The sequence below is a fragment of the Vidua chalybeata genome (assembly GCF_026979565.1).
Source record: "Vidua chalybeata isolate OUT-0048 chromosome 33 unlocalized genomic scaffold, bVidCha1 merged haplotype SUPER_33_unloc_1, whole genome shotgun sequence".
In the NCBI taxonomy this organism is placed as follows: Eukaryota; Metazoa; Chordata; class Aves; order Passeriformes; family Viduidae; genus Vidua; species Vidua chalybeata.
Window position 1 is genome coordinate 160,183 of NW_026530291.1, and position 27,253 is coordinate 187,435.

At 63.2% G+C, this 27,253-nt stretch overlaps 2 protein-coding genes across 7 annotated transcripts; both read right to left on the reverse strand.

The window, feature by feature from the left end:
* Positions 1-153: 153 nt before the first annotated feature.
* On the reverse strand, positions 154-2,178 carry LOC128782639 (translation initiation factor IF-2-like). Of its 5 annotated transcripts, none has more exons than XM_053933073.1 (5): positions 2,156-2,178; positions 1,182-1,947; positions 978-1,097; positions 522-858; positions 154-419 (listed from the first exon to the last, which is right to left on the reverse strand). In XM_053933073.1, the coding sequence occupies exons 2-5, from the start codon at positions 1,897-1,899 to the stop codon at positions 344-346; spliced, it is 1,251 nt and encodes a 416-aa protein (XP_053789048.1). In that variant the 5' UTR covers positions 1,900-1,947; positions 2,156-2,178; the 3' UTR covers positions 154-343. The 5 variants fall into 5 exon arrangements, with proteins under 5 accessions (XP_053789048.1, XP_053789050.1, XP_053789049.1 ...); XM_053933075.1 differs by having other exon boundaries at positions 522-565; positions 772-858; positions 978-1,947; XM_053933074.1 differs by having other exon boundaries at positions 154-565; positions 772-858; positions 978-1,947.
* Positions 2,179-2,860: 682 nt separating this feature from the next.
* DNM2 (dynamin 2) lies at positions 2,861-27,078 on the reverse strand. Of its 2 annotated transcripts, XM_053933008.1 has the most exons (21): positions 26,821-27,078; positions 22,758-22,831; positions 21,080-21,229; positions 20,719-20,922; positions 20,475-20,573; positions 19,563-19,723; positions 19,334-19,476; positions 18,892-19,027; positions 18,609-18,676; positions 18,197-18,335; positions 17,563-17,649; positions 17,420-17,490; positions 15,373-15,424; positions 14,819-14,830; positions 12,429-12,542; positions 9,194-9,303; positions 8,877-8,988; positions 8,481-8,645; positions 7,424-7,656; positions 5,360-5,620; positions 2,861-4,553 (listed from the first exon to the last, which is right to left on the reverse strand). In XM_053933008.1, the coding sequence occupies exons 1-21, from the start codon at positions 26,979-26,981 to the stop codon at positions 4,487-4,489; spliced, it is 2,619 nt and encodes an 872-aa protein (XP_053788983.1). In that variant the 5' UTR covers positions 26,982-27,078; the 3' UTR covers positions 2,861-4,486. The 2 variants fall into 2 exon arrangements, with proteins under 2 accessions (XP_053788983.1, XP_053788984.1); XM_053933009.1 differs by lacking the exon at positions 14,819-14,830.
* Positions 27,079-27,253: the final 175 nt, after the last annotated feature.

Below are 27,253 nucleotides of genomic sequence, written 5' to 3' on the forward strand. Positions count from 1 at the left end.
GACACCGGGAACGGGAACGGGACACCGGGAATGGGAACGGGTAACGGGCGCGGGTAACGGGCACCGGGACACCGGGAATGGGAACAGGCACCGGGAATGGGCACCGGGAACGGGACACCGGGACACCGGGAATGGGAACGGGACACTGGGAATGGGCACCGGTACCGGGACACCGGGAATGCGGCGGCGCTGGAGACAAACACCTTTATTGGCACCGGAGAGTCCGGTGGAGCCCCGGCAGCACCGGAGGCTGGGGGGATCCTCCCGGAGGGCTCCCGGTAACCGGATCCAGGGCCAGCCTCGATCCGTGGTGACACCGGGAGGCGCTCCCGGCTCCGTGTCCTCACCGGGAAGGAGGAGGGGACAACCGGGACCCCTCACGGGGACAGCGACGTCGGCGCGGGGGCCAGGGGGAGGCTCTGCCGGGACGGGAGGGACGCGGGTGTGGATTTTGGGGGGACGCGGGTGGCGCGGAGGGGTCTGGGGTGGATTTGGGGGGCACGGGGGGGGTCCGGCCTTACCGGGGCCGGCACCGTGTGGCTCTGTCCGCGCCGCCGCCGGAGCCCTGTGAGGACAGAACCGGTGGCACCGGGGGCCAGGACGCCCCAGCAGGACGGGGTGGGGGTCCCTGGGCGCTGAACCCCCCGGAATCCCCGGTTCCGAACCCGCCGGAATTCCCGGTTCTGAACCCCTCGAAATTCCCGGTTCTGAGTCCCCGGAATTCCCGGTTCCGAGCCCCCCCGAATTCCCGGTTCCGAGCCCCCCTCCCACCTCGCCAGCCCACGGCCGCAGCCCCCAGCAGCAGCAGCAGCCCCGGGACGGCGGCACCGACCGAGACCGGGAGGAGCCAGGAAGGATCTGGAAGGGAGAGAGAGCGGGGATCACCGGGATCCGGTACCGGGATCCAGAACCGGGATCAGGAACCGGGATCCGGCACCGGGACCGTGACAGGTGTCAGCCCGGGGCGGTGCCGGTACCGTTCTGCAGAGTCCCGGTGCCGTTCCGCGCGGTCCCGGTGCCGTCCCGCACGGTCCCGGCCGTGGGTGCGGGTCCCGCGGCGGTGCCGGTGCTCGGTTGACACTCGGTATCACCCAAATCTGGGGCGAAAAACCCCGGGTTGGGCTCGGGGCCAGCCCCGGGAGGCGGGACGCGGATTCCCCGCGGCGTTCCCCGCCACCCACCGGAGCCGCCGGTGCCGGGGCTCGGCTCGGACTCCAGCCAGGCGCTGCCGTTGTGGCTCCGGTACCGGCAGCGGAAGCAGCGGGCGGCTCCGGGCAGGGAGAAGTCGGCCCAGTGCCGGTCGGGAGCGGCGGGGACGCTGCGCACCGGGAGCCCCGGCACTCCCCGGAGCAGCTCGAAGGTGCTGCCGGTGAAGCGGCGCGGGGCCAGGCAGCGGATCCGGGGCGGACCCGGCTCCGGGGGCAGCTGGAGCAGCAGCGGCGCCGGGAGGAGCCTGGGGGCGGCGGAACCGGAATCCCGGCGGGAATCCCGAGGGGAATCCCGGAAATCCCGGCGGGAATCCCGGCGGGAATCCTCGCTGGGATCGTGCCCGGTCTGGCTCGAGCACGAGGCAAAAGCCGCAGCCACGAGGAGCAGGAACTCCAACCTCATCCTCATCCTCACCTTCATCCTCATCCTCCTCCTCCTCCTGCTCTGGGAGCTCCCGGGGATTGAGGGATCTGCCGGGATCCGCCGGGATCCGCCGGGGGCGCGGGAAGGAAGCGGCGGCTCGGCCGCAGGAAATGGGAGTTTCTCGCCCATTGCGCAAAAATGGGGTTTTTGTACCCAAAGCTCCGAGCTCGGGCTGGGCGAGGCGGGGTGGGGGGGCAAAAACGCGGCTGCTCCAGGCTGGGAAGAGATTTCTGCGAAATCCCCGAAAAATCGTCGTGATCTTCGCATGGAGGGGATGGAAGAAAGGAGGATGAGCCCTGAAATCTGCCCCTGGACCTCAAAATTTGCCCGTCGGCCCCCCAAAATCTGCCCCTGGGCACCCAAAATCTGCCCCTGGACCTCAAAATCTACCCCTGGGCACCCAAAATCTGCCCCTGGGCCCCAAAATCTGCCCCTGGGCACCCAAAATCTGCCCGTGGGCCCCCCAAAATCTGCCCCTCGGCACCCAAAATCTGCCCCTGGACCTCAAAATCTGCCCCTGGACCTCAAAATCTGCCCCTGGGCCCCAAAATCTGCCCGTCGGCCCCCAAAATCTGCCCCTGGGCCCCAAAATCTGCCCCTGGGCCCCAAAATCTGCCCCTGGACCTCAAAATCTGCCCCTGGGCACCCAAAATCTGCCCCTGGGCCCCAAAATCTGCCCCTGGGCACCCAAAATCTGCCCGTGGGCCCCCCAAAATCTGCCCCTGGGCACCCAAAATCTGCCCCTGGACCTCAAAATTTGCCCGTCGGCCCCCCAAAATCTGCCCCTGGGCACCCAAAATCTGCCCCTGGACCTCAAAATCTACCCCTGGGCACCCAAAATCTGCCCCTGGGCCCCAAAATCTGCCCCTGGGCACCCAAAATCTGCCCGTGGGCCCCCCAAAATCTGCCCCTCGGCACCCAAAATCTGCCCCTGGACCTCAAAATCTGCCCCTGGACCTCAAAATCTGCCCCTGGGCCCCAAAATCTGCCCGTCGGCCCCCAAAATCTGCCCCTGGGCCCCAAAATCTGCCCCTGGGCCCCAAAATCTGCCCCTGGACCTCAAAATCTGCCCCTGGGCACCCAAAATCTGCCCCTGGGCCCCAAAATCTGCCCCTGGGCACCCAAAATCTGCCCGTGGGCCCCCCAAAATCTGCCCCTGGGCACCCAAAATCTGCCCCTAGACCTCAAAATCTGCCCCTGGACCTCAAAATCTGCCCCTGGGCCCCCGAAATCTGCCCGTGGGCCACCAAAATCTGCCCCTGGGCCCTGGAATCTGCCCCTGGCCCCCCAACATTAAACTTGGGGATTTTTCACCGATTTTTCCCCGTTCCGCACGGAATTCCCGCCGGGAACGGGAGCGGGACAGGGCTGGTGCCCCACCCCCAGGAACTGCACAGACCTCAGCCGGTTTTTGGATTTTTTTTTTCCCTTTATTCGGATTTTTTTTGCCGGTTTTTAGTTCATTAATGGGACGCGGAGCGGAGGCACTTCGGGGGGACCCCCGGGGGGGGCCGGAGCCGCCCCCCCAAAACCGCCCCCGGCTCGTTAATGGATTAATTGGCCCCCCCGAGCCGGGGGGTCGTTAAGGCACCGGGGCCGGGGGGGGTTGGAAAAATCCACATTATTGCTGGGCCGCGGTTTGTGGCTTTTTTTTTTCTTTTTCTTTTTTTTTCCTTTTTTTTTTTTTAATTTTTTTTTTCTTTTCTTTTTCCCCTTTTTTTTTTTTTTTTTTTTTAATTTTTTTTTTTATACAATTAATACAAGTCTGTAAAAATATTTACAACCTCGGCTCCTGGCGGGAACGCGGTGGGGGTGGGGAGGGGAGGGGGAGAAGCTTCCAGAGCAAAGCCCCCTCCCCCACCCCGGGGGGGGCCGCAGCTTCCTCCCCCTGCCCCTCATCCTCCTCCTCCTCCTCCTCTCCCGGGGCAATTCCCGAGATGAAATTCCTGAGGTTCTCACGGAATTGGGGTCATTGGTGAATCCCTCTGGGAATTCCAGTGTTTTCCCCAGCCCTAAAAACCCCCAAGTTCTTTAAAAAAAAACCTCAAAAAAAAAAAAAAAAAAAACCCTAAAAAAAAAAAAACTCAAAAAAACCAAAACAAAACAAAAACAAAACAACCCAAAAAAAAACCCCAAAAAAAACCCCCCAAAGAACCGAAAAAAAAACCCCAAAAAAACAAAAAAAAAAAAAAAACCCAAACCCAAGGCTGGGAGGGGGTGGGGGAGGAGCCGGGGGCGGTTTTGGGGCAGAATCCAGAGAGGAGGAGGAGGAGGAGGAGGAGGAGGAGGGGGAGGGGAGGAAGGCAGAGGCGGGGCCCTCCCCTCCCCCCTCGGCAATTCTGACAAAGTGCAAAGTTCCCCCCCCCCCCCCAAAATCCGGCCCTGCCCCGGCGGGGGGGGGGCACCGGGGGGGCCCCGGAGCTGCCAGGATCAGCTGCTGGGACCTGCCCGGGAGCTGCCCCCGCCGGGACGGGATCCGGGATCAGCTCCAAGACCTGGGATCAGCCCCGGGACGGGATCTGGGAACAGCCCCAGGAACCGGGATGAGCCCCGGGAAGGGATTCAAGATCAGCCCCGGGATCAGCTCCAAGATCCGGGATCAGCCCTGGGATCAGCCCCAGGATCAGTTCAGGATCACCCCGTGATGGGATCAGGGATCAGCCTGGGATCAGTTCAGGATCACCCCCGGGATCAGCCCGGGATGGGATCTGGGATCACCCCGGGCTGCCTCTGGGTCTCTGGGTCGCTTTTTCCCCGTTTTTTCCCCGTTTTTTCCCCCGTTCTCCCCCCGGTTTCTCCCCGTTCCGAGGGCGGTGGCCCGGGGTGGATCCCGTGGATCCCGTGGATCCCGTGGTTAATCCAGCAGGGAGGGCTCGGCCGGGCGGATGATGGTCGGGCGGCTCGGGGCCGCCGGGGGCCTCCTGTGGGGCAACGGGGGGGGGGCTGAGGGCCGGGGGGATCCTGGGGGATCCCAGAGAGACCCTGAGAGATCCCACTGGATCCCAGCCCATCCCAGTGGATCCCGGCCCACCACAGCCCCAGATCCCAATGGATCCCAGCACACCCCAGCCCATTCCAGTGGATCCCAGCCCAACCCCAGCATGTCCCAGTGGATCCCAGCTCACCCCAGTGGATCCCAGCCCACCCCGATGGATTCCAGTGGATTTCAGCCTAATCCCAGCAGATCCCAATGGATCCCAGTGTAACCCCAGCAGATCCCAGTCTGACACCAGCAGGTCCCAGCATAATCCCAGCCCGCCCCAGTGTATCCCAGCAGATCCCGGTGGATCCCAGCCCATCCCAGTGGCTCCCAGTGTGATCCCAGACCGCCCCAGTGGATCCCAGCCCATCCCAGTGTAATCCCAGACCACCCCACTGGATCCCAGTGTAACACCAGCAGATCCAAATGTAATCCCATTGGATCCCAGTGTATCCCAGTGCACTCCCCAGCCCGCCCCAGTGGATCCCAGCCAATCTCAGGGGATCACAGTGTAACCCCAGTAGATCCCAGCATAATCCCAGTGTGATCCCAGCCCGCCCCAGTGGATCCCAGTGTAACACCAGCAGATCCAAATGTAATCCCACTGGATCCCAGCCCACCCCATTGGATCCCAGTGTATCCCAGTGTACTCCCCAGCCCGCCCCAGTGGATCCCAGTGTAACACCAGCAGATCCCAGTGTAGTCCCAGTGGATCCCAGCAGATCCCAGTCCCCGCGGATGTCTCACCTGGGCACTCCGGGCGGGATCCCGGGCGGGATCCGCGCGGGCCGGGCGGGGATCTGGGGCGGGGCCGTGAAGGGGTCGCTGGCGGCGGCGAAGGGGCCGAGGCGGGAGGGGATCGGGGGCGCGGCGAAGGCGGGCGGGGCCCCCCCGGGCGGGGCCCCCCCGGGCAGCGGCAGCAGCGGCGGCCCCGGGGCCGGGGCCCGCAGGGACGGGGGGCGGCCCGGGGGGAGCAGCGCCGAGGGCGGCCGGCGCTGAGGCGGGGGGCTGGAAACGGAACGGGGCGGTCAGCGGGGTGGGCACGGGGTGGGGATGGACACGGGATGGGGATGGACATTGGGATGGACATGGGATGGACACGGGATGGGGATGGACATGGGATGGACATGGGATGGACACGGGATGGGGATGGACATGGGATGGACACGGGGTGGACACGGGATGGGGATGGTCAGCGGGGTGGACACGGGATGGACACGGGGTGGACACGGGATGGGGATGGACACGGGATGGACACGGGATGGACACGGGATGGGGATGGTCAGCGGGGTGGACACGGGATGGACACGGGGTGGACACGGGATGGGGATGGACACGGGATGGACACGGGATGGACACGGGGTGGGGATGGTCAGCACCGTGGGCACGGGGTGGGGATGGACACGGGATGGGGATGGACATTGGGATGGACACGGGGTGGACACGGGGTGGGGATGGACATGGGATGGACATGGGATGGACACGGGATGGGGATGGACATTGGGATGGACATGGGGTGGACACGGGGTGGGGATGGACATGGGATGGACATGGGATGGACACGGGATGGGGATGGACATGGGATGGACACGGGGTGGACACGGGGTGGGGATGGACATGGGATGGACACGGGGTGGACACGGGGTGGGGATGGACACGGGATGGGGATGGACATTGGGATGGACACGGGGTGGGGATGGTCAGCACCGTGGGCACGGGGTGGGGATGGACACGGGATGGGGATGGACATTGGGATGGACACGGGATGGGGATGGTCAGCGGGATGGACACGGGATGGGATCAGTCAGCAGGATGGACACAGGATGGACACGGGATGGGGATGGTCAGCGGGGTGGACACGGGATGGGATCGATCAGTGGGACACCCCAAACCCCTGGGAACCCCCCCAAACCCCTCTGGGAACACCCCAAGCACCACATGGACCACTCCAAACCCCCCAAACCCCACAGCAAACCCCCCAAACCCCACAGCAACCCCCCCAAACCCCACAATCCTACAGCAAACCCCCACAAACCCTGCAGCAAACCCCCCAAACCCTGCAGCAAACCTCCCAAAGCCCCCAAACCTCACAACCCTGCAGCAAACCCCGCAGCAAATCCCCCAAACCCTGCATCAAACCCCCCAAACCCCACAATCCTGCAGCAAACCCTCCCCAAACACCCCAAACCCTGCAGCAAACACCCCAAACACCCCTAATCCTGCATCAAATCCCCCAAACCCCGCAGCAAACCCCCCAAACCCTGCAGCAAACCTCCCAAACCCCCCAAACCTCACAATCCTGCAGCAAACCCCACAGCAAACCCCCCAAACCCCACAGCAAAGCCCCCAAACCCTGCATCAAACCCCCCAAACCCCACAATCCTGCAGCAAACCCTCCCCAAACACCCCTAATCCTGCAGCAAATCCCCCAAACCCCACAATCCTGCAGCAAACCCTCCCCAAACACCCCTAATCCTGCAGCAAATCCCCCAAACCCCCCAAACCCTGCAGCAAATCCCCCAAACCCCACAGCAAACCCCCCAAACCCCGCAGCAAACCCCCCAAACCCCACAATCCTGCAGCAAACCCTCCCCAAACCCCCCAAACCCTGCAGCAAACACCCCAAACACCCCTAATCCTGCAGCAAATCCCCCAAACCCCACAATCCTGCAGCAAACCCTCCCCAAACACCCCACAATCCTGCAGCAAACCCTCCCCAAACACCCCACAATCCTGCAGCAAACCCTCCCCAAACCCCCCAAACCCCCCAAACCCCCCCCCGGGGAACCCCCCCCCAGCCCCAGAGCCCACCTGTGGCCGGCCCCGGGCTGCAGCCAGGTGTCGTCCACGGGCGGGGGCACGGGCGTGGACACGGTGCTGGTGCTGATGTCGCCGATGATGGCCAGCGCCTCCTTGAGCGCGTGGTACATGCGCAGCATCTCGTCGCGGCGCTGCGCCTGCTCCGCCGACTCCTCCATCAGGCTGCCCTGGTCGGACGAGGAGTACAGGAAGGCCAGCAGCTCCGAGTGGATGAAATCCTTGGTCTGGGGGCACGAGGGAAGGGCTGGGACGCGCTGCTCGGGGGTGGGGGAGCGCCCCAGTTGGTGGGAATGGGGGTTTTTGGGTGGTTTGGGGTGGGTGTTGTCCCGGTTCCTTGTCCCCCCCCCCCCCCCCCCGGGGTGCTGCGTGCACAGCTCTGAGGCACTTCCCGAGGGAGGGGAGTGTCAGGGCTGGAAAACTCAAAAATTTTCCCCAAATCCAGCCTGAACCTCCCCTGGCACAGCTTGAGGCCATTTCCTCTTGTCCTGTCCCCTTTGGGAGGAGGGACCAGCCCCTGGCTGGCTCCAACCTCCTTCCAGGGAATTGTCAGGAGCCAGGAGATGCCCCTGGAGCCTCCTTTCTTCGGGCTGAGCCACTCCAGCCCCTCCCACAGTTCTCCAGCCCTTTTTCCCTGCTCTCTAGCCCCTTTTCCCACTCCCCAGCCCCTTTTCACCCCTCTCCATTCCTTTTTCCATGTTCTCCATCCCCTTTTCCCACTCCCCAGCCCCTTTTCACCCCTCTCCATTCCTTTTTCCATGTTCTCCAGCCCCTTTTCCCACTCCCCAGCCCCTTTTCACACTCTCCATCCCCTTTTCCCCCCTCTCCATCCCCTTTCCCCCCTCCCCAACCGCTTTTCCCCCTCTCTATCCCTTTTTCCATGGTCTCCAGCCCCTTTTCCCCTCTCCCCATCCCCCTTTCCCCCTCCCCAACCCCATTTCCCCCTCCCCAACCCCATTTCCCAGTCTCCAGCCCCTTTTCACCCCTCTCCATTCCTTTTTCCATGTTCTCCAGCCCCTTTTCCCCCTCCCCAGCCCCTCTTCCCCCTCACATTGTTGATCATGAGGTGCATGATGGTCTTTGGCATGAGGTCCCGGATGGATTTGTTGATGATCCCCACGTAGGAATCCACGAGGTTCCGGATGGTCTCCACCTGCCTCTCCAGCTGCGGGTCCATGGAGAAGGTGTTTTCCTGGGCCCCGTCCTCGCTCTCCGTCTGCAAAGGGCAGGGAATGGGGAATGCTCAGCCCTGGGATCAGGGAGGAGCGGGAGGGATCCCCCTGCTCCACTCCCGGCCCCATTCCCATCCCGGGGGTCACTCCACAGCCTGGAACCAGCGGGATCCGTCCGGCAGCACCCTGGGGATCTCATCCTGCACCTCCGGCGAGTCCTGGGCAGCTCCTGGCTGCTCCCAGCCCCGCAGGGCCGGGCTGGGGATGGGATTCACCTGGTCCTTCTCGGGATAAACTCCCGCCCGGAGGAAGGAGGCTTTCCAGCTGTCCACGTCCTCCTGGGAATCGCAGGCCAGCTCGATCTGCCGGAGATCCTTGTACACGTTCCTGCAGGGGAAGGAGGGATTGGGGTCAGGGGGGAGCCCCCAGAGCCACGAATCCCCGCGGAATCCCAGTGGGAATGTGGGATAAGCCACTGCTTCCTCTGCAGGATTCCCCCTGCGTGGGACCGCAGCCCCCGGGAGCAGGGCTGGCTCCAAGGGGTGGGAAAAATCCCTGAAAACCAGGAGCCTTGTCCAGGAGGATTCCCCACCTCTGCTCCGTGTTGAAGATGGCGAAGATGTGTTTGGTGGACATAAATCCCTTCTCCACATCCCTGATTTTCAGATTATCCAAAGGCAACATGTACTTCTTCTCCTTCTCCTGGGAAAGGGGAGGAGAGGGAAGCAGGGATGAGCTCCCGGAAGGCCACGGAGGGCGAATGAACCCCGGCTTTGGGAACTGCAGACCCCAAACTCCCGCTGGAAAAGGCTCAACGGGAGATTCCCAGCTCATCCTGTGCAGCCTGGGATGGGGGAATTGCTCCGGGAGGGCCCGGGGGTCCCCGTGGGTGCTGCTCTGCCTTTTCCAGGGTTGCTTTGGGATTTGGTCCCTCCAGCTCCGTGGGCAGCTCTGGGATGGGGCCGGACCCCCCCGGAGCCCACCCTGCTCCAGCAGGGACCCCCAGGAATGCGGCTGGAAGGAGCCTGGGAGCCGCTTCCAGCCAGGGGCCGCCGGAACGGCAACATCTGGAATTGTTTAGAGCAGCTCCAGCTCCACTTTGTCTCCAGATGGTCCCAAAAAGTGACGTTGGCCTTTGTGGAGAGGCCACGAACCCGGGGCCGGCCCCCTCCCCCGCGCCCCACACGATTTCCTGACAAACCCACAGCGCTTTTCCAGGCGGGATTCGGAGCCGAGGGCTCTGCCACGTCAGGAGCAGACAAAGCCGCGGCCCCGGGACAGCGACACCCCCACCCCCCCCCCCAAAAAAAAAAAAATCCAGCCCCGCGGGGGGGACGGGGAGAGCCGGGCCGGCGTTCCCAGTGTTCAGACTACCTGTTCAGGTGGGAAGGGATGTACAGTAGTCTGCACATTGGTTACGCCGGCGCGGGCGGCGCCGGAGCCGGAGCTGCCGCAGGTAAGTGGGAATTGCTCCTTCCTGGGAATTGCCCCTTCCCCGGGAATTCGGGAACGGCCCCTTCCCCAGGAATCCCTCCTTCCCCGGGAATCTGGGAATTGCCCCTTCCCCGGGAATCCGGGAATTGCCCCTTCCACGGGAATCCGGGAATGGCCCCTTCCCCAGGAATCCCTCCTTCCCCGGGAATCTGGGAATGGCCCCTTCCCCGGGAATCCCTCCTTCCCCGGGAATCCAGGAATTGCCCCTTCCCCGGGAATCTGGGAATGGCCCCTTCCCCGGGAATCCCTCCTTCCCTGGGAATCTGGGAATTGCCCCTTTTTTGGGAATGGCCCCTTCCCGGGAATTGCTCCTTGCCCGGGAATCCGGGACCTGCTCCTTTCTGGGAATCACCCCTTCCCCGGGAATCGCTCCTTTCCCTTCCCTGGGAATCGCCCCTATCCCAGGAATCTCCCCTTCCCGAGAATCGCTCCTTTCCGGGAATTGCCCCTTTCCTAGGAATCTCCCCTTCCTGGGAATCGCCCCCTTCCCGGGAATCTCCCTTTTCCTGGGAATCTCCCCTTCCTGGGAATCTCCCTTTTCCTGGGAATCGCCCCCTTCCCGGGAATCGCTCCTTTCCCAGGAATCGCTCCTTTCCCGGCCCATCCCGCAGGTTTTCTGCGGGATTTTCCCCGGGAGTGAGGGGGCGCCAGGGCCGGGGGGGGGGGGGGGTCCGTGCCCTGTCGGTGTCCCCCGGATTTCAGGGATTGGGGGGAGCCGGCGGGGTGAGGACAGAGCCTCATTCATCCCGAGGCCGCTCCCGCTCCCCCTGGAGAGGCCCCGCAGGAAACCGGGAGGGCTCGGGGCAGGAATGTGCAGGGGGAGCAGCGATTTGGGGGGGTCGGGGGGGTGCTCCAGAGCTTTGCCTTCGCCTGGAAGAGGCCGGAGGAACAAAGGAAAAGCGGGATTGGATCCCGCGAGCCGTGCCTGGACATTCCCGGGAAATAAACGCCGTGTCCGTGCCTCCTTTCCCTGACCCTGTGTGGGCTCCGGCCCCTCCAGAGCCCCCCACCCCACGCCGTGATTCCCCCCCAAATCCCGGGAAGGGCCCCCCAACATGACGCCATGGGAGGAGCGGGATCAGATCCCGGTGGTGGGAAGGCTGGAAAACCCAAAACCTCCGGGGAGGAGCCCCGGCCCTTCCTGGGGGAAGCCCTGAGGAATCACTTTGGGAATGAGGGGGGTCTGGAGCACCCCTGAACAGCGGGCCAGGAATAAAAAAAGTTCCAGCAGGAAAAAAGGGGGGATGTGCTGGCTCCAGCACCCCAAAATCCAGCCAGGGAGGGAATCGGGGTCATCCTGCTGGGAGCAGGACCCATCCCAGCTCCCTCCAGCGCCGGCATTCCCTGCTGGAATGGGGCTGCAGAGGATGCCGAGGTTTGGAGAGGGGGAATTCGGGATTGGTTCTGCTGATAATTAACCCGGAGTGCTAATCACCCCCCCTAATCCCAAGGATCTCCCCCCCAGAGGCCCAAGGAATTCCAGATTCCATCTCCACACCCCATTTTTTTCCCCCGGAGCCCCAGGAACCCAGATTCTCCCCCAGGGCCCTGAGAATCCCAGATTTTCCCTGTTTTTCTGCCCAGAGCCCTGGGAATCCCAGATTTCCCCCTGTTTTTCTGCCCAGAGCCCCAGGAATCCTGGATTTTCCCCATTTTTCCCCTGGAATCCTGGATTTTCCCCCATTTTTCTGCCCGGAGCCCTGAGAATCTCAGATTTTCCCTGTTTTCCCCCTGGAATCCTGGATTTCCCCCCGGAATCCTGGACTTCCCCCCGTTTTTCTGCCCAGAGCCCCGAGAATCTCAGATTTTCCCCATTTTTCCCCCGGAATCCTGGATTTTCCCCATTTCCCCCCCAGAATCCTGGATTTTCCCCATTTTTCCCCCAGAATCCCAGATTTCCCCCCGTTTTTCTGCCCAGAGCCCTGGGAATACCAGATTTTCCCCGTTTTCCCCCCGGAATCTCAGATTTTCCCCATTTTTCCCCCGCAATCCTGGATTTTCCCCATTTTTCCCCCGGAATCCCAGATTTTCCCCATTTTTCCCCCCGGAATCCTGGACTTCCCCCCATTTTTCTGCCCGGAGCCCCGAGAATCCCAGATTTTCCCCATTTCCCCCCCGGAATCCCAGATTTTCCCCATTTCCCCCCCGGAATCCCAGATTTTCCCCATTTTCCCCCCAGAATCCTGGATTTTCCCCATTTTCCCCCCGGAATCCCAGATTTTCCCCATTTTCCCCCCGGAATCCCAGATTTTCCCCATTTTCCCCCGGAATCCTGGATTTTCCCCATTTCCCCCCCGGAATCCCAGACTTCCCCCCGTTTTTCCGCCCCGTACCTCCTCGTCCTTGTACCAGGAGAGCGACTCGGCCGTGAGCACGAACCAGTACTCCTTGGAGCCGCCCTTCATGATGCTGATGTTGTTGATGGTGAGCCAGCCCCTGCGGATCACCTGCAGCACGCCGGGGGACATCAGCGGGATCCCGCAGCCGTCCCAAAGCCCGCCAGGCCTCCCCCGTCCCGCAGGGAAGCTGGGAGCAGTGTTGTGGGAACACCCGGAGCGTTCCCAGCTCCCCAAAGCCCCGTGGGAAAAGCAGGGAGCTCCTGCCCGGGCCAGCGGGATGATCCCGAATTCCCATCCGCGCTCTCTCGGGGAGCCCTCGGGTGGATCCCGCTGCCCCAGGGATCCGTGGGTGGATCCCAGAGTCCTGGGGAGTGCCCACCCAACGCCCAGGAACGCTGGGAATCGCCGAGGAATTCTTTTCTGGCGGGAGGGACCCGGCAGGGATCCACCACGGGTTCCACATCCCAGCACATCCCCGGATCCCAGCGCCTCATCCCTGTATCCCAGCCCCTCCCCGTGTCCCAGCTGCCCCACCCGGGGCTCTCCCACCCCTCGGGTTAGTGCCAGGGCTCAGCGGGAAGCGCGGCCGGAGCGGGAGCGGCCCCCGGGAAGAGGCAGAGCCGGGTTAGACACGGAGCCTGCCGTGGCTCCGCGGGAACACCGGGATCCCCTCCCGGGGCTGGGGTTGGGGTCGGTTTCCCAGCGCAGGAGCCACGGCAGATTCCCGGGGTGAGGAAGGAGCGAAGCCGGAGCTGCGGCGGAGCGCGGACGGAGCGCTCCGGGAGAGGGAAGGACGGAGAGCCCGGGAATTGCAGGGGGCAGGGGAGGGGGATTTCACCTCCGAGAGCCCCGTCCCCGTCTGGGAACCACCCCGGGATTGGATCCGAGCGGGTTTTAAAGGAACTGAGGCGGGAAGGGGGAGAGGGAGGACCGGGGATCGGGAATGAGCGGTGGGAAAGGGATCGGAGCAAAGCCAGAGGGGTCGGGGGGGGCTTGGGGGGGTTATTGGGAAAAGGGATCATGAGGAAAAGGGGCTGAAAGGAAAAAAAGGGATCTGCCTGTGGAGCAGGGAGAGGGAACAGGGTCTGGCAGGCACTGGGGGAATTCTGAGGGGTTACATGGAAAAGGGAGAGGGTGGGTGCAGCCCAGCGGGAGCTGGAGCCTCCGGGAGAAGCCCAGGAGTAGGAGCAGGAGGGAGGAAGTTCCTTTAAAACCGATGGATTTTGGTGAAAACGGGGATGGTTTTGGGGCTCGGAGCTCGGCAGGGCTCCCATCCCCAATTCCCAGCTCTCCCCCCTTCCCGTCGCGATCCCGTCCCACAGCCGGCGAGGGAACGGCCCTGCCCGGAGCTCTGGGGGTCCTGGGGCTCCCCGCAACATCTGGGGGCTGCTGAGAGGAAGTGGAAGTGTCTGAAGAGCCGGGAAAAGGCCGGATCTGCGACAGGGATTCATGGAACGGGAGGCACAGCCCCTCCTGGGAGGAGCGGGACGCAGCGGGGCCCCCTGGAATCCGCATTTTGGGACAATAAAAGTGTTTCAGTGCCAGCCCGTGGCTGTTTCCCCACGGGAACGTGGTGGCTGACACCAGGGAGCTGCTCCTGCTCCTGGCTCTGACATTCCAGCTCTGTCCAGAGGCAGGATCCACGCCATTATCCTGCTTCTCTTGCCCAGCGGGGCTGAGGCCACCCCGGGGCTGTAAATCCCAGCGTGGGGGTTTGGAAAGGGCTCCCTGTCAGACACTTCCACGTTCCTGGAGCGGTGACAGGCTCCGAGTGTGGAGCAGTGGGATTGGGATCCCCTGGATCCCCGACAGGGAATGCTGCCCTCCCTGTCCCAGGAGGGAGGAGGAGCTCTGTGGGTGGAATGAAGGGGCTCGGAGCAGCCAGGTTGGGAATTCTGGTGTTGGCAGGGCAGGGCGAAACCCCAAATCCCGCCCAAAAAAAGGGAATTTGAGGGGGAGAAATGAACTCCCAGCCCTTCCCTCCGTGTGTTCCCAAGGGATTAGAGGGAATCTCACCCCCCACCAGCCGTTCTGGGCTGAACCAGAAAGTTTTTGGCCTCCTGTCTCCCAAAGTTTGGGAAAACCGGGAGTGACCTGGACCCCAGCAGGCAGCATTCCCTGTCCCGGATCCCGGGCACGGGCTGGGGTCACCCCAAAGCCCCTGGAGCAGGCACAGGGGGGACAAAGCCGATTTCCACCGGGCAGATCCCGGCTGCTCCCTCTGGGAATCCCGTCCCCCTTCTCCCACCAGCGTCCTCCATCCTGGGGAGCGGGGGGGGGCGGCGCTTTTGGGGGTTTTTTTGGGGTTTTTGGGAATGTTGCTCCTGGCAGGGCCGGGCCTCGCCGGGCGCTGTCCCGGCACTATCCCGCTCCGTGGTACTTACCAGGATCTCCCCCTTTGGGCGCGCAAAATTAAGGGGGGAAAAAGACAAAAAAAGAAAAAAAAAAAAGCAGGAAGAGGAGACGGGACAGGGAAGGAAGTGACAGGAGAGAGCGGGAAGCACAAAAAAAGGGAGGAAAAAAAGCGGAAAAACAGCAGAAGAAAACCCGTTACATGCTATTAATGGTCATTCCCAGCGTTAATCCCTCGGAGCGGCTTCCGGAGGGAGCGGGGAAGGGGCACGGCCGCTCCTGCTCATCCCAACATTCCCCTGGGAGCGGGACCGGGGAGGGGACACAGCCGTGGGGACACCCCGGGGTCCTCCCGGGACACCCCGGTGTCGTCCCAGCTCCCAGTCCCTCGCCCCCCCCACTGCCAGGGCCGCGTCTCCCGCCCGCTTTGTCCCAAATTTTTGTCCCGCTGCTTTCAGGCAGGAATTCCGCCCCCACTCTGCTTTTCCACGTCCAAGCCCGGCCTTGGCTACCGGTGTTAATGGATGGGCTCGGAGCTCGGAGCAGGGGGAGGAGGAGCAGGAATTCCGGGAGCCTCCGGCTGTACCTGGTTGGGGATCGCTCTCTTCTTGTTGGTCTGCGTGTTCCGCTGCTGCGCGCTGGGAAAAGGGGGGAAAAAAAAAACGGGATTTTGAGGTGGGGAAGAGGAAGGTGAGCGAGGGCCACGCACCCGGAACGCCGCGGGGAGGAGCCGATCCGAAGGGTGGAATTCCAGAGCCCCTTCCCGAGGTTTTTTTCCCGAGGTTTTGCCCAGGACCGAGCGCACAGAGGGGGGACGGGACACCGGGATCTCCTCCTGAGGGATGGGCATTCCCAGGACGCGACTCCAGAGGGAGGAGGGCGTAAAACACCGAGCGAGCAGAGCAGCGGCTGCAGATTCCCGAGGGGATTCCGACCACCGAGAACCAGGAGCTTCCAGAAACACCTAATTCCCCCCAAAACAGGATCAGGATCGGGATCGAGCATTACCTGCACCAGAGGGAAAAGCTACCTGTCTCTCCTGAGCACCAAGGGGGCGGAACCGTTAGTCAGGAGCGGGAACAAAATCCAGGAAATCCGTTAGAATCCCACCGGGACGCCCCGGAGCAGCCGACGGGGGGGACACACCCACCCCTGGGAAAGGGGAGCGCTGGGATTTGGGGGATCTGGGGGAGCCCTCCCTGCCTGCCCCGATCCCGACAGCTCCTCCCGGATCCCAGGGCAGGGGTGATCTGGGTGAACTCCAGCTGAACTGGGAGGAGAAGCTCCAGGCTCCCAGTTGTACTGGGAGGAGAAACAACCCAGATCCCAAACCCAGAGGAGAAGTTCTCTGGCTCCCAGAGCTGAGGGAAAAGCTCCAGCATCCCAAACCCAAGGCTGAACTGGGAGAAGCTCCAGCATCCCAAACTCAAAGCTGAAGAGGGAGGAGAAGCTCCAGATCCCAAACCCAAGGCTGAACTGGGAGAAGCTCCAGATCCCAATTCCAAAGCTGAACTGGGAGGAGAAGTTCCAGCATCCCAAACCCAAGGCTGAACTGGGAGGAGCAGCTCCCTAACTCCAAGATCCAAAGGAAAAGCTCCCTGGTTCCCAATTCCAAGGCTGAACTGGGAGAAGCTCCAGCATCCCAAACCCAAGGCTGAACTGGGAGGAGAAGCTCCAGATCCCAATACCAAGGCTGAACTGGGAGAGGCTCCAGGATCCCAAACCCAAGGCTGAACTGGGAGAAGCTCCAGATCCCAATTCCAAAGCTGAACTGGGAGGAGAAGCTCCAGATCCCAATTCCAAAGCTGAACTGGGAGGAGAAGCTCCAGATCCCAATTCCAAAGCTGAACTGGGAGGAGAAGCTCCAGATCCCAATTCCAAGGCTGAACTGGGAGGAGAAGCTCCAGGATCCCACTTCCAAGGCTGAACTGGGAGAAGCTCCAGGATCCCAAACCCAAGCTCCCAGCCCCGAGGGAACCTCCCCAGCTGCCGATCTGCCAGCCCCGGGGAAGCTCCCGGGATGCCCTGGGGAGGGGGAGCTGCCCCCGGTACCCACCCGGTCGCCACGTGCTGCTCAGTGAAACAGCTGGGGCGGGAGAGGATCGGAACAGTCCAGAGACAGAGAGAGGTGATGGATCCAAGGGGAAACAGCAGAGAGCAGGAGGAGAGCAGGGAGTGTGACCGGAGAGGAAAGAGAGAAAAAAGGGGGAAGAGAGAAAAAAAACAGGAGGAAGAATGTGGGAATTTAAGGGGCAGGAGATGGGAGTGGGCTCCAGGCACCCTGAGCTGGAGTCTGAGAGCTTCCCAGAGGTTTGGGGCTGGAAAACACCGGGAAGAGTCAAGGGAAGGTGGCAGAGAGAGCCCTGCTCCTGGCAGGGGAGAGGATGAGGAGGGACAGAGAGGACAGGGAGCAATTCCTGCTCCGTGGCAGCTCCAGGGTGGTTCCAACAGCCCGAACCATCGGGATTCATCCAAATTCCTGAGGCTGGAGCTTTTCCCAGCCCCTTTCCCGTACCCCAAACCTGAGGGAATCGGGTGCCAAAGGCGCTGGTGGGATGTGGGAGACTCCGGTGTCCCCCACAAGGAAAACACAACGGGAATGCGGGAACTGCCCCCCCCGGAAAAGGACTCACTTGGCGAACCCGATGAAATCCTCGTGGTTGGTGTTGATGTAGGAGAGCTCGATGTCGATGAGCAGCAGGATCTGAGGGAATCGGGAGTCAGGGAAGGTGGGAATTCCCACGCTGGGGGTGCTGGGAATGGCCTGGCAGCTGACCTGGTCCTTGGTTTTGCCCTCCCGCTCCCGGATGTGGGTGGTGACGATCCGCTCGGTCTCCTCCCGCAACCTGGGGTAGGAACCCAGCTGGAAAAGAGGGAAAAGGCCCGGGAAGAACCGCTGGGATGGAGCCAGGCAGCTCCGGGGGGAGCAGCGCTCCACTCCCCACCAAACCCCACCAAACCCCTGCCCCGGGAGCTGCAGAAGGGGTTCCCATTCCCCCTGCTCCCACAGGAGCTGGCTGGGCTGTGGGGCATCCCCAAAATCCCAGCCCATCCGTCAGGATCTGTCCCAGGCCAGGGAACACCAGGAGAAACCCAGGAATGCCCAGTTTGATCCCAAATTCTACCAGTGGAGGGGGGGTTAGGGTTAGGGGGGGTTTGGGTGGAGGGAGGCACCTGCAGGAGGGATGGGGCTGGAATGGCTCTGGCCAGAGGTCCCTTACTGGTGGCACTGGGCTGACCAGTATGTCACTGGTGTCACTGGGCTGACCAGTATGTCACTGTCACTGGGCTGACCAGTATGTCACTGTCACTGGGCTGACCAGTCCCTCACTGGTATCACTGGGCTGACCAGTATGTCACTGTCACTGGGCTGACCAGTCCCTCACTGGTGTCACTGGGCTGACCAGTACCTTACTGGTGCACTGGCGCACGGTGTTGATGAGCTCCTGGATCACCAAATCCACGCATTTCAGGCACGGCTCCTTCAGCTTCACCACCTGCTTCTTCACGATGGCCTCGAACGCCAGGTCCGGCGTGAACAGCCCCGTCCTGGAGCCCAGGGAGCAGGAAAAGCGGGATCAGAGCGGGACTGGGACAGGACTGGGACGGTGCCCCATCCCAGGGAGGGATTGCCTGACCCCACAGAGCAGCTCCCGGCTTTGGGAGAGCCAGTTCCTACTCCTAGGGAGCAATTCTGCTCCTGGAGAACAATTTCCACCTCAGCAGAGAAAACCCCTGCTCCAGGAGAGCCCTTCCCACCTGCCCTGAGCAGGCTCTGGGTCGGGAATTGTGTCCAGGGAAGGATCCCTGCTGGATACTTGCCTCACCCCGTGGATGTTCTTGATGGCGTAGCTGATCTCCCGCCTCAAATCCTTCTCGTCGAATTCCATCTGCCGGGAAAGGGAGTGGGAATCAGGAACCCTCAGGAATCAATCGGGGCTGTCCCACTGTCCGGAATGACCCATCCCAGGCTGGACCATCCCTGCAGCCTCGCCAGGCAGGGGCTGCTCCGTTCTGTCTACCTCAAATCTAGGGATTTTTATGGGGTCGTGGAACGGTTTGGGTTGGAAAAGCCTCCAGGGACAGGGAGCACCCCAATCCTCACCTTCACGAGCTCAAAGGGGAATCTCTCGTGGAAAATCCGGTTGATCCTGGCGCCCCCGGAGAGCTCCAGAGTGTCCACCTGATCTCCCGAACCCTCAATCCGCTTCTCGAAGTCCACCCCGAACTGCTGCACCATCCTGGGCAGGAAAACCAGGAATCAGGGAGCTCCCCTGGAGCAAAAATTCCCCTGGTTCCACCAGCTGGGGCGGGAGAAGTGCAAATCCCACTTTTCCTGCGGTGTGGGAAGGTCAGGGAGGGACAGGGCTCCCAGTTCCCACGGCAAAACGCAGGGATGCTCCAGGGGCACTCCCAGGAGAAGCTTTCCCCATCCCTCCACCCTGCAAGGAGAGCAATTCCAGCTCCTCCCCGAGACTAAGAGGAACATTCCCAGCTGGGAAGGACAAATCCCATCCCGCCGGGAAGGCAGCTGGAGAGGAACCCACTGCAGCAAGGCTTTGGTTTTCCTGGCGGGATCGTCGGGGCGGAAGTTCTTGTACTCCTCCACCTCCTTCTCCAGGGACAGCAGCTGGCTCTGCAGCTTGCTCCGCAGCGAGGGCAGCGTCTCCCGGATGTGGTTGGTGAGTTGCTGCCGAGGGACGGGGAAAGCTGAGCCGGGAGCCCGGAAAACTCGGCTTTTCCAGGCGGGAACGCAGCGGGAAGGGGCCGTCCCACCTGGTTGAGGACCCTCTGCAGGTGCGGGGTGCCCATGCGCTCGGCCATGTGCCGGTAGGCCGGGTGGGACAGGAAGAACTTGCGCTCGGCCGCCAGCGCGGCGCGGATGTCCTTCTTGCCGTCGATGTCCTTCTGGCTCCGGTTGACCACGCCGATGTACCCTGGCACAGCGGGGACGCGGTGGGACCCGGCCCGGGAAGGGCGCCCGGAGGGCAGGCGGTGACATCGCGGGGTGGAGGGGGACACTGGGGGCACTGGGGACACAGGGGGAGCCAGGGAGGGACACGGGGGGCACGGGGGGAGCCAGGGAGGGACACGGGGGGCACAGAGAGAGCCAGGGAAGGACACAGGGCAGGGGACATGGAGAGAGCCAGGGAGGGACACTGGGGACACGGGGGGAGCCAGGGAGGGACACAGGGCAGGGGACATGGAGTGACCTGAGAGGAACACAGAGCCAGAGGGGACACAGGGCAGGGGACATGGAGTGATGTGAGGGGGACACAGAGAGAGCCAGGGAGGGACACAGGGCAGGGGACACTGGGGACACGAGGGACACGGAGAGAACCAGGGAAGGACACAGGGCAGGGGACATGGAGTGACCTGAGGGGGACACAGAGAGAGCCGGAGGGGACACAGGGCAGGGGACACACAGAACGACCTGAGGAGGACACACAGAGTGATGTGAGGGGGACACAGGGGACACAGAGAGAGCCAGGGAAGGACACAGGGAAGGGGACACGGAGTGACCTGAGGGGGACACAGGGGACACACACAGTGACCTGAGGGGGACATGGGGGACACACACAGTGACCTGAGGGGGACACACACAGTGACCTGAGGGGGACATGGGGGACACACAGAGTGACCTGAGGGGGACATGGGGGACACGCAGGGACCCGGGCCCGGCCGTACCTCTCCGCAGGGGCAGCAGTTTGTTCTCCAGCACGTCCCGGGCGTCGGTGCCTTCGTCCATCAGGTCCAGCTTGGTGATGACGCCGATGGTCCGCAGGCCTGTGGAGCCAAGGGTTGATCCCAGTTAACCCCAGCCAAACGCAGCAGGGACCCACGGAACGGAGAGAAACCGAAGAGGAGGATGAAGAGGATGAGGAAGGCAGAGAAGCCCCTGCAGCCCCAAAGCCGCCCCCCATCCCTTTACCCTGCGGATCCACTTCCTTGGCCATCTTGAGCGCGTCCGAGTTGGCCAGGTCCATGTTGGCCGGCGTGACGGCCAGGATGAGGCTGCTCTCCCGGCTGATGAACTGCAGGATCATGTCCCGGATCTGGAACTCGATGTCCTGCGGCTGATCCCCCACCGGCACCTTGGTGATCCCCGGGAGGTCGATCAGGGTCAGGTTCAGCACTGGCGGGGGGGGGGGACATGGATGGGGTGAAGGTGGGGGGATCCCTCCGGGGGATCCGCGCCCAACCCTCCCTCCGGAGCCAGATTCCCGATGGATTCGCTCCTGCGTGGCCCCATAACCCCCAGACTGCCCCCGTTTTCCAGGATTTCCCCTCACCGTGCGGGGAGTACACGCGCAGGTTGATGGGCACGGGGGAGATGCCCTTGTTGGTGCCCGTCACCCGGTCGGTCTCCGCCTCGATCTCCTGCCGGACCTCATCGAAATCCGTGAACTTCTTGGATTTGCAGTGCAGGAACTCGGCGTACTCTGGGAGGGATTGGGGACGTCAGAAACAGGGAGCGTTCGGGGGGATGGGGATGGATGTGTGGGGAATGTGGGGAAGGGGCTGCAGGACAACGAGGAGGGGCTGCAAGGCACCAAGGAGGGGCTGCAGGACACTGAGGAGGGGCTGCAGGACACTGAGGAGGGGCTGCAGGACATTGAGGAGGGGCTGCAGGACACTGAGGAAGGGCTGCAGGACATGGGGAAGGGGCTGCAGGGCACCGAGGAGGGGCTGCAGGACATGGGGAAGGGGCTGCAGGACACTGAGGAGGGGCTGCAGGACATTGAGGAGGGGCTGCAGGACACTGAGGAAGGGCTGCAGGACATGGGGAAGGGGCTGCAGGGCACCGAGGAGGGGCTGCAGGACATGGGGAAGGGGCTGCAGGACACTGAGGAGGGGCTGCAGGACACTGAGGAGGGGCTGCAGGACACTGAGGAGGGGCTGCAGGACACTGAGGAGGGGCTGCAGGACATTGAGGAGGGGCTGCAGGACACTGAGGAAGGGCTGCAGGACATGGGGAAGGGGCTGCAGGGCACCGAGGAGGGGCTGCAGGACATGGGGAAGGGGCTGCAGGACACTGAGGAGGGGCTGCAGGACATTGAGGAGGGGCTGCAGGACACTGAGGAAGGGCTGCAGGACATGGGGAAGGGGCTGCAGGGCACCGAGGAGGGGCTGCAGGACATGGGGAAGGGGCTGCAGGACACTGAGGAGGGGCTGCAGAACATTGAGGAGGGGCTGCAGGACACTGAGGAGGGGCTGCAGGACATGGGGAAGGGGTTGCAGGACAACGAGGAGGGGCTGCAGGACAAGGAGGAGGGGCTGCAGGACATGGGGAAGGGGCTGCAGGACACCAAGGAGCTCCCCTGGATCCCAGTCTGCCCCAGGAAAAGGGATTTCAGCAGCTCCGGGGCCGCGCTGCGGCAGCCGGGATGGTGCAACTTCCTTCCTCCTTCCCTCCGTGTGGGCAGAGCGGAAACCTCGGCGCTGCCCTGCCCTCCCTGCCCTGCCAGGGCTGGAATCATCCCTGACACCTCACCCCTCACCCCAGAGCCCTCACCAACCCTCCCATCGCTCCAAGGCCGGCTCTTCCCGAGCCTCCCTCAGCTCCCGGGAGCCACCGATGGCTCCGGGAGGTCACCAGGGGCTCTGGGATTCACCCAAATCCAGGGATTTTAATTTTTTTTTTTGGCAGGAGAAGAACCTGGCTGGTCAAGGTGAAGGGGGCAAAGGAATTCTCCCCGGATATCGGGATGGCTGATGGAAACCTGGCTGGGAAAATGAGTCACCCCCATGCCCAGCTCAGCGTTCCTTGGTTTTCCTTGGCATTCCTCTGGCCTCCCCAGCATTCCCAGGCATTCCCTGAGCTCTCCCCCGCATTCCTCCCTGATAAGCAGGGGAATCTGGGAACGCGGGGGCAGCGGGATGGACCCGAGGGCGCCATGTGGGAGGGCTGCTGTGTGCGAACCCCCACGGCTGCACAGGGAACTCCTTCCCTGCTTTCCAGCCCCGTACCCGTCTTGGAGAAGATGAGCTGCAGGATGAGAGGCCGGCGAGTGACAATCCCAGAGCCGCGGGGAAGGAAATCCCTGGAAGGGATGAAAGGATGGGTCAATAAATGAATTAATCCTATTGATTCCTCCAGCACCGGAGAGCCCTGGGAGGGGACTGGAAGGGCTTGGGAACACACGGGATCAATCCCTGCTCTCCTGGGAGTGCAGATCCCCACGGAAAGCAGGAAATTCCCACAGAATTCCTTCTGGCCTCAGTGCCCGGAGCTTTTTTGGGAGAAATCCTGCCTGGAAAAGGTGTTGCTCCAAGGGCAAATTTGGGCCGGGGCTGTCACCACCCCTTTCCCGTGCAGGAAATGGGACAGGGAAGTGCCTGCTGGGAATTGGGAGTGATAACTGCCCGGGATCACCCCAGGGAGCGGCTCTGACGAGAACGGCCCGGCCTGGACGTCACGGCAGTGCCAACAACACCCTGCCGGTGTCACCCTGCCGGCGTCACCCCGACACCGCGCCAGAGCCTTCCCGGCAAACCCCGAGCCCTGTCCCGGACCCGGGGTGACAGCTCGGAAATGAACTTCCTGCCCAACCGGGAGGACAGGTCCGGCGGGAAGAGCCCGAGCGGGACAGCCCCGGGCAGCTCCCGGGCTGGGAAAAGGTGGAATGAATGAACCTCGGGGAGGCCCCAGCTGCCCCCGGCCCCGCGGAGCCCAGCGGGAATGTCGGTCCCGGCAGGAATGTTGGGCCCAGGGTGATTCCCACAAAGCGGGGTCCAACGCCTCTGGATCTGCTGCTCCCTCCTCCCAGCCCTGATCCCGGGGGAGTCAAGGTGATCTCCTGATCCCAGCCCCATTCCCAGGAGAATCGAGATGATCTCCCTGTTCCAGCCCCATTCCCAGGGGGAATCGAGGTGATCTCCCTGTCCCAGCCCTGATCCCAGGGGGATTTAGGTGATCTTCTGATCCCAGCCCCATTCCCAGGGGGAACTGAGGTGATCTCCTGATCCCAGCCCCACTCCCAGGGGAATCGAGATGATCTCCCTGTCCCAGCCCCGATCTCAGGGGATTTAGGTGATCCCCATCTCCCAGCCCCATTCCCAGGGGGAACTGAGGTGATCTCCTGATCCCAGCCCTGATCCCAGGAGAATCGAGGTGATCTCTCTGTCCCAGCCTCACTCCCAGGGGAATCGAGGTGATCTCCTTGTCCCAGCCCCGATCCAAGAGGAATTTAGGTGATCTCCTGATCCCAGGGGGAATCGAGGTGATCTCCCTGTTCCAGCCCTGATCCCAGGGGGATTTAGGTGATCTCCTGATCCCAGCCCCACTCCCAGGGGAATCGAGGTGATCTCCCTGTCCCAGCCCCCCGGGATTCCCGGCTCCATCAGCTGGCAGTCGCTGATGCGGAGGGGAAGGAGGGGACTCGGGGAAGGACACGGGTGGCAGGTGCCACCCAGCCCCGGCTGTCCCCGCGTCCGGCTGGGCAGGATCCGAGCCCTGCGGTGACGTGCGGAGGAGCCCCGGGACGTCACCGGCCCGGATCCTGCCGCCTCCCACCTGGGCTCAGGTGTGACCAGGGCCAGCGAAGGGACAAAGGGACAAAGGTTTCAGGGTGGAGAAGTGCGGTGGGAACTTCTCAGTGCCAGGAAAACCGCTGGGGAAACACCTGAGCGTGTTTCCACGTTTCCAAAACACCGAACCCCGGCTTCACCTCGCTCCAAGCGATTCCCTTCCCATTCCTGATGGAATTCCCTGGATTCCTCTGGCCACGGCTCCCCACCAAACCCACTCCACCAAGGCAAATCCCACGGATTTACCCCTGGAGACCTCCAGCCCCACCAGACCTGGGGACCCTCGGGATGGGTCACCGCCCTCGTCCCGTTCCCGTGGGACTCAGCTCTCCCTCTGGCCCCAAATCCCACTGATCCCAACACCTGGGGCTTAGCCCCACTTTGGGATCCCCGAGGCATTTCAGGGGACGCTCCCCGAGGCGGGATAAGGATTCCCAGCCCGGGGTGAACCCCGGCCTTCCCTTGGGCACAAGGGCTCATAATGCCCCATTGAGGTCAGGATCCCTCGGGATTGTCCCCACCCCCGGGGGACAACGGCTCCATTGTCCCCCAGGCCAGAGACAGCTCCGGGAAGGGCTGGGACAAGGCTCCAAAGAGGGATGTTGGGGCCACAAAGAACGCCAGTGACGATCCCAGGTCCTTCCCTCAGTGCTTCTCCCACTAAATCCAGGGATTGAGGCGCTCCAGGCCCCTCACCACCAATCCCAATCCCCCCACGGAAGTCCCAGTGAGGCCAGGCCATTCCCCATGGAGATTCCAGCCCAGTTAGGCTAAGTCATGGATTTAGAGCATCCCAGCCCAATTCCAGCTCCCTCCAAGGGATTCTGGGCACCTCAGGATTATCTTCCCATGTATTTTGGGGGTACAGAACCCACAGAAACAGGACCGTGGCTTCCCAACACAGATCCAGGGCCTCCCAACACGGATCCAGGGCTTCCTGGCGGCTCGGAAAAACCGAGATGAAGCTCCCACAGCTGCAAAGATCGAGAGGAGCGAGCCCCCACGGGCAGTTTCCGAGCCCGGCTCGATGGATCCCTGCGGATCGTTGGGACAATCGGAACAGCCCCGGGGCCCCGGCTCATCCCAGCTGGAATTTGTGATCCAGGGGAAAAAAAAACCCCGGCCCCTGTTCATCCTCAAAGCTGGGATGACAACGGTCAGGTCAGCATTCCTCACCGCCCCATCCTCACATTCCCAAGGACAGGGACAGGACACCCCTGGGGTGTAATTAACCCTAATTAGCACAAGCTGCACGACGAGGTGGGGAAGGATTCCCGGATGGATCCGACTGCGACACAAAGGGGTTTAATTACCAGGGCTGGGTAATTAAAGGCTGCCAGAATTCCCAGGAATTCAGGATGGGGAATAACTCCACTGCTTCCACCCCGGCTGCTGCTGGAAAAGCCCAAAGCCAGGCTGGGAGTCCGGCCTGCACTGGGATGGAAGGGAAAAGCGGCGGATCCCAGCCTGGACTCGGATCCACCTGGAGAAACGCCACAGGAAGGGAGGGAGGGACCCAGTGGAGAAAGCCCAGCTGCAGGGAAGCCCCGCTGGAGCTCCCAGTGGGGCATTTCCACGGAGAAAGGGCTGTCAAAACCAGCCTGAAACAGCGGGAAGAACACGGGGATGGGAATTTTGGGAACATGAAGGTTGAGGGGAGAGCGGGACGGGGCCGGGATGGAAGGACATCGCGGCAAGGAGGCTGCTGGTGGTGTCCTGGATGCTTCAGGAAGTGACAGCCCCGGACCGAGGGGGCAGGGGAGGACGGAGCAGCCGGCAGGAACCGGCTCCGCACGGACGGGGCGAGCAGCTGATGCAGACAAAGGCCAAGGGCCGGGGCAGCGCTCTGCCGGTGCAGCCGAACTCGGTTTTTGTGGATTTTTCCCCCAAGGGATGATCCCCCTCGCCTTGCCGGGTGGGTGCTGAGCTCTGCTCCCCGTTATCGGGGCGGCCACGCTCGGCTCCCGGGCCCACCCCAGCGCCGCTCCTATCTCCGGGGCGCAGCCCCACGGCGAGGATGATGATGATGATGATGATGATGATGGTGGTGGTGGTGGTGGGGAGGAAGGCCCACGCAGCTCAGCATTCCCGAGGAATCCCGGGGCGCCGAGGCACCATCCCGCGCCGCCGTCCCGGGCACGGAGCCGACACCCAGCAGCGACAACCGGCAGCACCCACAGAACCCCCCTCCCGAACCCTTTCGGAACCCCCGCTGCCCTCACTCCGATCGCAGTTGACCGCCCTGCCCCGAACCAACACCGCAGGGGCGCGGCCCGCACCGAGCCCCCGCTCGGGCCCCGCCGCCGTCCCGGCGCTGGCGCAGCGCGGCCCTTGCGCCGTTTGCGCGGCCCGTGCGCCGCTGGCGCAGCGCGGGGCCCGCTCCGCCGGCCGCGCCCTTACGCCGCCGCTATTCCCGAACGCGCCCTACGCCCGTAGCGCCGCCCGCCGCTCCCGCCGCCCCGGGCCCGCCGCCGCCGCCGCCCTCCCCGCCGCCGCCGCTCACCGGCCCACGAAGTTCTCGAGCACCGAGCTCTTGCCGGCGCTCTGCCCGCCCACCACGGCGATCTGCGGCAGGTCGAGGTGGCAGCTCTGCCCGATGGAGCTGAAGGCGTCTTGCAGCTTGTTGACCAGCGGGATGAGCTCCTCCATGCCCCGGTTGCCCATGGCGGCGCGGCGGTGCCGGGCCCGCGCTCCCGGCGGCGGCTCCTCCTCACGGGGCCCGCGGCAGCGGCGGCGGCCAAACTTCCCCTCAGAGTCTCCTCATCCGGCACCGCCGGGCCCGCCCCGCTCCCTCAGCGCGCGTCGCCATTGGCCGGCTGGGCTGCCCGTCACGGGAGCGCGCGGAGCGCAGTGGAGCTGGGAGCTGCCAATCATCTGAAAGGGCGGGACCTTGAAGACAAGCCTGCTTCCTATTGGTCGCTGGGCCGTCGCTCATC